Source organism: Parasteatoda tepidariorum, chromosome 6 (assembly GCF_043381705.1).
Source record: "Parasteatoda tepidariorum isolate YZ-2023 chromosome 6, CAS_Ptep_4.0, whole genome shotgun sequence".
NCBI classification, from domain to species: Eukaryota; Metazoa; Arthropoda; class Arachnida; order Araneae; family Theridiidae; genus Parasteatoda; species Parasteatoda tepidariorum.
Genome location: NC_092209.1, coordinates 17,784,624 through 17,795,883, shown reverse-complemented (window position 1 = coordinate 17,795,883; position 11,260 = coordinate 17,784,624). Strand labels below are relative to the sequence as shown.

Genomic DNA, 11,260 nt, shown 5'->3' with positions numbered 1-11,260 from the left:
AATTTGCTTTCAGCAAATGGGTTAATGAAATATGTGTTTACTATTTTGGGTGTGTAGACTTAGTATTTGTTGAAGTACAGTCGTTTAACAGTTAATACACATAATAGTTGCATATGTTTAAGAGACAATAAGATATGAATATTTTCTTATAAATAATTTATAATTCTATATAGCTATTCAAAAACTGAGGCTGATTAATTAATTTAAACATCAATTTCCCAGCAAATAAAAGTATATGCTAAAATCAATAAAATAGTTATAAAAAATTTAATAAAATAAATATAAAAAAAAATAGTTATAAGGTAAATTTTTTTTTTTCATAGACTCTTCTTAAAAGAATTTATCCACGGATTAATCATGGGAGGTTTATGAAGGTATTTATCCATGTAATACAAATACATTTTAGTCTCAGATATTTTATCATGAAAACAAACAGTTGCTTTTATTATTTTTTTTTTTGGTTGCTTGATCTAAGAATTACTTAATCTTTGGAGGGGGGGGGGATGAATTCTACATATTGCTGACCCTACTATCACTAAAACCCACTCAAACGCTCAAGAGATCATACAAAGGGGGATATCATTACATATAAATTACGCTTTTAGTTACAAATTGATTTAAAATCAAACCACTGAGAGTTAAGAGGCGTTTCTTTAAACATAGCATTGTTAAATACGTTTCATACCAGCTAGACTAATAAATGCTATTGAAATTTAAATTATAATGTCTACCACCATTGTGTATCTAAACTGAAATTAATAAACAGAATGATTCGTCCTATTATTATAGCTTAAAAGAAAAAATAAAGCCTGTTAATTTACCTTAACGGAATCATGTGTTTCTTTATTATTTTTTGCAAAAGAGAGTTTATATTGACCATTACTCTGTATATATTATATACATTATATGTAGATCTTTTAATCTATTTAAATGCCCACTTAAATATTTCCAAAGTAAAAACACAATTTAAGATAAGAAATACTTTTAATTAACACTGTTTAATTGTAAGAGAAAGCACACCTTTTATCAAAAACATTAAACAAACTAAAAGAAAGCATGCTAGAATGAAGCTGACTTAATTATAAAAACAATTTAAAAGGGAAATATCTCCATAAAAAACTTAAATCTATGATAATGTTAGCTTTGTAATGTACAACTCACAGCCAGAAATAATGGGCATTAGTTACATTTAGAGCATTAACATTCATAAAATCAAATAAGCAGTCCACAGAGTATTTATTTTAAGATGAATTCCAAATTATAAATTTCTAATAATATTTAATCAGTTTTCCAAAGTAGAGTAACTCGTAAAAATTCTTCTGCCTCTGTATCAAAAATACAAAGGCAATCAGGTTATGATTAATCATATTCTATAATAACAGCATATGACTTCTTTCATAGGTACACTAAAACGCATGATTTATTTGAATGAAGCTTTCAGATTGTCAATCCTAAATATATTTATACTTTCGAAAAAGAGGAAGAAATTAAAAATTTATCTCCATATTTTTAATTTTACAGTCTATAATAAACATAAGATTAATTATACCCCACACACAGTGAATAAATTAACATAGTATGTACAAATGCAAATTCACTTCATTCAGCACTTAATATTTCAGTTTTTAAATAGCCAATAACCTACATATGAAATAAATGAAACAAAGTAATTAAAATAAATAGACCTGATTATAACAAAAGGCCTTTAATTCAACACAACAAAGGAAGAAAAAAAAGGTGAAATAAGGCTATACATAACATAGAGACTGCTATCACAGGACATAGCACACTATACAGCTAACTTTCCAATAAAAAAAAAAAGGTTCCTTTTTTTGTGTCGAGAAGAAATAGTACATTATATATAGATAGGTACAATACTATTATACAGAATATATTTCCCACACGACAAGCGTGTTGTGTGCATGCCTTGAAAAATTTGGAAAATGAGAGTATAAATATAATGGACGATGCACATAAATTATCCGTTTCTTCACAGTCTACGATATAATAATCCCAGAAGATAAAAGTCTGTTTTCTCCTCATAAGGTATAATTTCAAACTAAAACTTCAGATTTATTGATGTGCACACTGAACACCAGGGCCACGATGTCTGTCCTCGTCATCTGAATCGTAAGCTTCAGAGCGACTGCTGCCAGCCCCTCTATGGGCGTCAGGGTCATAGTCGTGTAAGTCAGCTTCTTCAACATTATCGCCAGTAGGCATTTCAAAAGGAGGTCTTGGAGGTAAGAGAAGCTCAAGGGCCTGTAAAATAAAATGCTTTTAGTCAATATATAGTGAATTCGTAACAGTATTCTTATGACTACAAGATTAAGTTTTGCCTAACCTCTATTGTAAATTACTATCTATTGTACTCTAACCTAATTAGCCAGTACCCCCATTGTTATTTTGAAAATACACTGGATATGTTGTACCTTTAAATATGATGGAAAAATGAAGTACCTGTTCATTATGGAACATTTAAGACTCCTAAAACTTTGCGGATTTGAACTTTACTTTATAAATTAAGTTTATGTATTATTATAGAACATAAAAAACTTTCATATATCAATGCCACCACATAGGTGGCATGGTACTTTTACTTTGCTCAATGAGCAAAGCCAAGTTTGCTCAATGTCTTTGCTCAATGCCTACAAATGGAAGTAAAAATCAATAAATTATTGTTGTCTTATTTACAATTAACTTAAAATATAAAATTAAATATTATGTTAAATTTAATATATTAAAATGACAGTACATATTGGCTGGTGAAGTCAACTTAGATTAAGGGTTAAGTGTCTAAAATATATAAAATCTAGCATACTTCACATCCAATTACTTAATTATTATATAAGAGATAAATTCGTACATTTGACAAAACAAACAAGAGGAGCATTAAACATTCCACTTAGTAAATACACTGCTGGAAAAAAAAAATCCAAACACCAAGGAAGATTTGTGCTAGATAAACTAAACCTGGTAGTCTTGTTAATACAATTAAAAGAAGTCAATTCAAATTTCACGCTTAGCACATACGCAGTCCAACGGTCACACAGCACTACTCAGGGGGAAGACCGCTGTGTGGCAGTCACGCATTGCACCGTGTCTGTATCAGAAATTCGATCTGCAGCTGGCGTTGCAGTGACACAACAAACTGTTACAAATCGGCTACTTCAAATACAGCTCCGAGTGAGACACCCCGTAGCTTGCATTCCACTAACTCAAAACCACTGCGGTTTACAACGTGAGTGGTGTCAAGTTAGAGCTCACTGGAGGACAGAGTGGAGAACTCTTGTGGAGGCAGGTGAGCACCTGCTACAGACCTGTCTGCAGCCCAGCCACACTAGACCTACACCCGGAGTTACGGTTCGAAGAGCAATTTCCAATGACAGCAAGAGTAGTCTCACAGTTATTCAACACAACTTGACTGCAAACATGTGCGTCAACCTGATTTGTGGCTATTCAAAAGCAGCACTTAAGGGGGGTACTTTCCAACAGGATATTGCTCGCCCTCGTGCTGCTGCTGCAACCCAACATGCAACGTCGACATGTTGCCTTGGCCTGCTAGATCTTTAACCAATTTAGCAGGTATGGGACATCATTGGACACAATCAGCATAATTAACAACCAGCGTTAACCATCCCCGAATTGACTGACCAAGTGCAGCAGACATGGAACTCTACCCCACAAAATGACAGACAGTATCTGTATGATCAATGCCTTCAAAATTCTGCTGGTTATAAATGAATCACTATTTTACAGTTGAAATTGTTTTTCTCTTAATTGCATAACCTATAACCTTGAAACTTTAATAAATTGAATATGTTACTCAGACAAACACATATCTGAAATTTCATTACTTTACAGTAACTTTTTCTTGGTGGTCAGATCTCTTTTCCATCAATGTAGAAAAATTATGAATGAATACATGAAAAAAAAAATAGATTTTTCTTTTCAAGAAATTTAATTAAAATTCTTTTAATGAACACAAAATACACTTTATGATAGTTGTTAAAATTACCTTGATTTTGGAAATATCAGCAAAATGATTATCAGGAAAAGTAACAGAAAACTTTATGTAAAGGTTTCCTTTTTCGAATGGATTTCTGTAGATAGGCATTCCTTCATTCACCACTCCTTTGACACTACCTGAAAGAAACAAAGCAGACACATTAAATATGCTGAACTATTTTTAATTATTGTATTTCTTTTATTGTTTTTAATACCCAAAAAGCAGAAGTTTATTACAGTGAGCAATTTAACAATTAGTACTACAGAGGCATATACTTTAGAACAGACTAAAATTTGTTAATCTAAATCATCTTTTATCTCAAAAAAATAAATAAATAAGATTAATTGGAAACAAATTTTTTAAAGCTTTATATTTAAATGAATATAAAATTTTTGTATTAAGAATTTAAATATAAAAGTAGAAGAAAAAAACATGGGTAGCAGCACAATTTTTTTTTAATTTTAGAAGTAAAATAAGATTTTGTCAGGATATAATAGGTTACACTGTAGTTTATTACATAATAACAGAAGATTATTTTTATCCGTACATATTTACATCTCAAAAGAGATTGTGAGTAAAAGTGAACAGTTTCAATTTTATACATTACCTTTCTAAAGTGCATAATCCTCAGATTAAAAACTAGAATGAATCGAAGAAAAGAAAATGCACACTAAAAAAATTTCAAAAACCAAAGGAATTAAAAAAATTTTTTATGGAAAAATAGTGATCTAAGTAACTAAAAAAAAATAAAAATGAAACTATAGCAAAAATTATTCAGCACTAAGAAAATATAACTTATAACACACTAATTGAGTCAGTAGTTTCGATTTTTTTTACAAAGAACAATTTCTGCATTAACAAATATAGAATCAAATTGATTAACATTGCCTTTCTCTATAATATACAGAAATTGTATCCAATAATACTAAAAGAAAGGTATTTCATAACTATTTGCCATTGTTAATTGTAAAATAGGGTTAAAAAATCAAGATAAGGAATCTGAAAAACAATTCTGCTGTATTAGCCCATTGTACAACATGTTTCAATAAAAACTGTGCAGTACCTTCTCTCATTTCCTCCATACATTCAAAATACACATCATTGACAAACTTATCAAAGCTTATTTTAATAACTTCAAAGGAACAATACAAAAACCACGCAATTACAGTTATTAACGGCAAAAATAGAGATAATAAAGGGGAAAAAAACTCATTTTGGAAAAGGGGAAATTAAGTACTTAAGACAATCTATCTTTAAGGCAAAGTAGTAAAAGTTGGTGCATCTATTAACCTAATAGGACATACATTGTTACAGTGAATATTAAGATAGGCTATCAATCTTTAAATTCTAAGTTGATCAGCATGCATTACATTCATATAAATGGTGAGATGGCATTTTAAACTTCATTCACATCTAAATGACAAAACTTCAGATTAAAATAGAGTCAAATATGTAAATTTGAAAGTATATGAACAGCTGTATACATCAAATCTACAATAATTCAAAAGTGCATCACATATATACCATGCAAAACACTGATTCATTAAATCCAGTCCTGCCAACTTCAGAAATTAAAATTTTGGTACCTTTGACAAAGACACAGAAGAATAAGCAAACAAAAATTAAATCTAGTTAGGCGATCCCTTTACCCCCAAAAATTAGTGACTAATATAACATCTTTGAAAACTTTAAATAATTTTTCGTTTTGATTTCTCAACCAACAAATTCTCATAAGTTTGTTTTGACAAGAAAACACAAAAAGTTAAGATTCCTTTATTGCTGTAAAGATGGCCCAGTTATTAATTTATTAGCTACTAACTTCAGATGATTTTTTATAGATCCCACCAAAAGAAGAAACTCGAACTAGCTATTTTAACCAGAGTTAGGGCATCATTCTAAACAGAAATCATTGATACACCCTTTACTAAAAACGTTATACTTCTTTTTAAAATTATTAAAGAGTTCAATTAGTTTTGGGGCTGTATGCAAAGTGTGCCAGGGTTCTCCAATTCATAGTTACTTGGGAAAAAAAAAAAAGCCTGAAAAATATTTTGTTAGTCTGAGGTCTGAAATAGGACAAAAAAAGCCTGAGCTGACAGGTCTATACTTAAAAAAAAAAAAAAAAAAAAGACATTTCCACTCTACCAAATAAAGGATGTCTCATGAATAAGATATGAATGAACATTACGCAAAACATTACATCAGGCAATCTGTGAGGCTTGTAAATACAGATGAGTTAATTTATTACCTGGTTCGATTACTTCAGCAGGAGCATGACGAACCACAATGTCTCTTCCATCCAGATGTTTTATAACCATGGAAAATCCACATAAAGCTTCAACGAGAGTTAGCGTGTAAGGCATAAATAAATCATGGCCAGACCTTTCAAACAAAGTGTGAGGCAACTGCTGAAGAACTATAATGACATCTCCAGGTTCAACCCCAGGCTAGAAAGGAATACAAATCTTAGAATTCTCAAAATTAATATATACATACATATTAAATCAAACACACACACACACACTTAATAATAACAGTTAAGAGAATAATGAATTTGAAAATTAAATAAATACCATTTGATTGCCATCTCCTCTAAAGTATATTTTCTGTCCGTCTTGCATACCCTTGTCAACGTGCACTTCGAGACGTTTTGTCTCCTGAACTATTTTCTTTCCTTTGCACACTTTACATCGGTCTCTTTCATTTAATACTTCTCCTAATCACAGAAAAGAGAAAATTTTTTTTATTCACAATCAATAGAACTCTAGAGACACAGAAATATCAATCTATGCAGCATTAAAATCATTTTCTTTAAGACAAAACATCCTTGTCAAAAATGGATCTTATATGACAGACAATATAATTTTAAAATAGACCTACAGGACATTTTTTGGCAAATAAATATTGACAAATTCAGAGGAGTTTGGTAAATGTATAAGGAGGGGTCTGTCTAGATTTTTCTGAGAGGTACCTATTTTGTGAAAATTAAAAATTATATGAAAAAAATCAACACAAAATAAAAGAATTTTAAGAAAAAGTATTTTGTGAAACTACTGTTTTTCCTAAAGTTGAATTTGTGAAGGTACTGCTAAACGGTAGTAAATTTGGCCCATACAGACCCCTGATAAGCATATAAATATTTAGATTAATTTTGTGAATTAGATTAATTTTAGAATTATAGCAATAAAAAATAAAATATATAAGTTTGAAACCTCAGCAAAATGTGGGCCAGCTTTATGTGAATTAAAAGCAAGGAACTAACAAAAACATGTTAAAAATAATCATTTAAAAAAGAATAACGTTTTCATAGAAATCTAATTAAAATGTTAAGACAGTACTTCATAAAAATCATTCAAGTAAAACACCAATTATAACATTTCAATCAGAATACGAATAACTCAGTTGATAACAAACAAACATTTGGATAACAAAAAAAATCGAAAATTTTCTATAGTTGTGGAAATATTTTTTCTTGTTGCAATAACAGAGACAATATCCTGCATAGAAATACAAAGTGAGATATTCAATCAATAACTCGTAAGCTAGCTTTAAGCTTTACAAACACTAAATAAGCTTTAATATACTCCACTATACAAAGATAAAAAATTTGAGCCCCAAAAAATGTGGGGATAGCAAAAATAAAGCTATCCTACATATAAAAAGGGGTGATATCGGCACTAAGTGAAAAACACGGAAAATTACAGGGCAGTGCACAAACTCAATGTCAAAATATCCAACTATACACCATACATGCTTCATATTTAACATCTTTTTGAGAAAAGATTTAAAATCAAATTACTTACCAATGAAACATATTACACCTTTATAGCAACTATTTCCAGAAAAACTTAGCTCTTAATAATAGTAATACCGGATTTTCAAATCTGAGAATATGAACTGCGATACTGAATTTAAAATAATAAATATGAATCAAGATGTACAATTATTAAGTTGCATGAATACACATCGAAACATGTAACTTTTAAATCAAATAAATACCAAAATTGTGTTAAAATTCTGCAAACATGAATCTCGATATTAGTGGAATCCAACATAGTTCCAAGTAAATTTGTCAAAACAGAGGAATTAAATTGATGGAATTGCCACATGGCAGAAGAATCACACGCATGCAAACATCTTGTTAACAAAATTTACACTTCAGATTGCGGAGCTAGTCCAGGAAACTTCATGAAATTTGCAGAAAAATCACTTGGCGTTCCTAGTTTTTAGAACCAGAAGATAAAAAAATTTAAAAAAAAAAAAACGGAATTCCAGGATTACAATTACCCTTGATATTTAAGTTGGGAAGAGAAAGATAAAATTGCAAAAAGCAAGCGACCAAATTTCCAAAATAAGATAAATTTTTTTAAAATAAATAATCTTGCAAATAAAATTTAAAATAAGTGTAAAAATACTTGAAAGAATTTTTTTTAAATAATATATGATGAATATGAAAGACTTGGTAACATAACAAGCTATTAAAAAAAATTAGTAATTGGAAATTCTTCTTAGCTTTAACTTAAGAAAGGCTCAGTGAGAAGATTAAATTGATCATAGCAGTCAACCTAAGTTACTAGCTCTCAAAAAATTAACCTTTTATCATCATAGCCTTTAAATAATTTTCATACCAGCACCTCAAAAATAATGAAAATTTACACTTTTCATATAATTGTTTGCAAAACTGTAAAAAATAAATACATAAAGTAAAATTTATGGAATTACTGACATCCATTGCTATTAATAGTGTTACATACCAGGGATCTGTTTAGAAGAAATTTGGGCCTGCACAAAATATCTTTTCATAAAAACGGACACTTCACAAATTTATTTATCTTCATTATTGTTTTGTTAATCGAATAAACCCTTTCCAGGGCAGAAAACAAGCAAGATGTAAACAAATTTAGTTTTGTCTTCGGCAGACGATTCTTTCATCATTCGTCCGAAATGAATATTCTGCGTTCAGGAGTATAGGCTAAATACCAAATATTTGCATTAGAAGCAGCAATTGCTGTTTATTTTTGAAAATTTAATTTTTTTATTATAATTTTACAGTTCCGAGCATAATCTTGCATCTACTTAGAATTTCAAAACTCCTTGAAAAACTTTTTTGCAATAACCGGACCCTATTTGCACAAATTCATAAAAGCGGGGTCCGCTTTTATGAATTTGTGCTTGAAAGAATGTGAGCGATTTTTTCACAATTTCACGAAAAACGGACCTTTCACAAAATGTCTAGATAGACCCCTCCCTGCATACATACTGCTTCCACAATAGGAAACCAAAAAGGCCTAAACATTAAATGAAAATGAAGAATTTGTTCGACAAAATGGCTGAAACTTGCACTGCAAATCATTAACATAAATGGCAGAGGGGTTTAAAATGGACCGCTTTGTTTCTATCACAATATTGACTCATATTTTTATACTTTTTGATAAAAATGCATGCACATTTGACACAAAACCATTCAATTGATATACAATTTTCCATTTAAAATTTTACAGCTTAATTCCCCCCTCTTTAGTTGTTTAACTTTCTAATGTGTTAGCATTGTGCTAACACATTAGAAAGTGAGTCCCATTATTCTAAGAAATATTATTACACAAGAAATAAAGGTAGCATAGACAGAGATAGCAGGGGTCTGTCTAGGTTTTTCTGAAAGGTACCTATTTTGTGAAAATTTAGACATAAATTTTGAAAAATGTCAATTAAAAATCATATTAAAAAAATCAACACAAAAACATGGTAAAAATATAGATTTATTGTTTCTTAAGGGATACAAAAATACAATTTTAAGAAAAAGTATTTTGTGAAACTACCATTTTACCTAAAATTAAATTTTATGAAGGTACCGCTAAACGGTAGTAAATTCGGCCTAGACAGATCCCTGGATAGTGATAAGTTTAAAAAGGATGCTTTTATTTTGCTAAGTGGAATCTATTATGGAACCCATGTAAAAACAAAACTTTAAATTTCAAAGTATTTTGAGATGTATTTCTTTTTCCCCCAAGGGAATAGTTAAAGATAAAACTAAACCTTGATCACTATATTGGAATGAACAGTTCAGTGCATACTAAAATAACATTGCATCAATGCAATAAATCAAATGATAACATAATGAATGATTCAGTTGTGATCATGGAAGATCATACTCAAGTACATTGACTGTATTAAAAAGAGAGAGTGAAGCTAGCATTTTGAGAGGAATTAAAAAAATAAATACACCTAAAACAGCAACTAAAAAATTAGCTTTACTTCTTTTAAACAAAAGACAGAACATTCTTTCACTAAAAATTTTAAGTTAAATTTAACTCTGATTTATGCTTAGAGTTCTGAATTTACAAACATATTGCTAACTATAAATAGCAATATTTTTTAAAACTACACAGGATGTAATCAAAAAAATTATATATATGTACAATTGCTATTTTTTACCACTAAATTAGAATTTAGTTTGAAGATCTATTTTTTATTGTTCTGTAAAGCTTAACTCTTTTCACTTTCATTTTAACAGCCTTCTATCAACTATTTATTTTTTAAAGATTGTTTACTTCACCTGGTTTATAATCAGCATATTGTTCTCATTAGCTTTGAAATAAATAGATAATGGTTTGAATTAAATATGTGAACTAACACAACCTTCTTACCAATCCCTACTTAAAAGCTCATATTGCATAGGTAGCGTATCTACCTCTACAAAATCAAAACTCCAATTCACTAGTATATAAGACATGTTAACTCGATTCTATGGTGGGCTTCATAGATGAAGGTTGACGTTGTCAATAACAACTCCAGCCCTCATTGGCAACCTTCGGACCAGATGTGAACACACCTACATTGGCAGTAACGCCCACTGCGATCTGTACACACCTACTTCGATGGATGGTCCACCGGAACAGTTGACTTGCTACTTGTGACTGTGCCATTATCTACCTCCTGTTGCTCCTCTGATCGCACACAACATCAACCTGCATACACCCAGCTGCTAAAGGCAACACGGAAGCGACTAGGACCATGATCTGAATACAGCCTTCATGAGTAATGTTTAAAACCCGGTGACCCTAATCCAGCTCTGTTACAAATGCAGCAACTAGTGGTATCTATGTATCGAATTCTATCACAGCTATAATTCTGGTGGGAGAGTACTGTAGCGTATCTACCACTACAAAATTACAACTCCAATTCACTAGTATATAAGACATGTTAACTCGACTCTATGTCGGGGTACCTTTTCATAGATGACGGTTGACATGG

The 11,260-nt window shown here is 30.4% G+C and overlaps 1 protein-coding gene across 1 annotated transcript in view; it reads right to left on the bottom strand.

The window, feature by feature from the left end:
• Positions 1-965: 965 nt before the first annotated feature.
• Positions 966-11,260, bottom strand: part of LOC107439986 (dnaJ homolog subfamily A member 2) — a 23,212-nt gene continuing 12,917 nt past the window's right edge. The window contains exons 7-10 of the mRNA XM_043040783.2: positions 6,583-6,725; positions 6,258-6,456; positions 4,019-4,146; positions 966-2,262 (exon numbers count right to left, since the gene is read on the bottom strand). Coding sequence (XP_042896717.1) covers positions 2,074-2,262; positions 4,019-4,146; positions 6,258-6,456; positions 6,583-6,725 — 659 coding nt within the window. The 3' untranslated portion in view covers positions 966-2,073. The remainder of the gene's footprint in view (positions 2,263-4,018; positions 4,147-6,257; positions 6,457-6,582; positions 6,726-11,260) is intronic.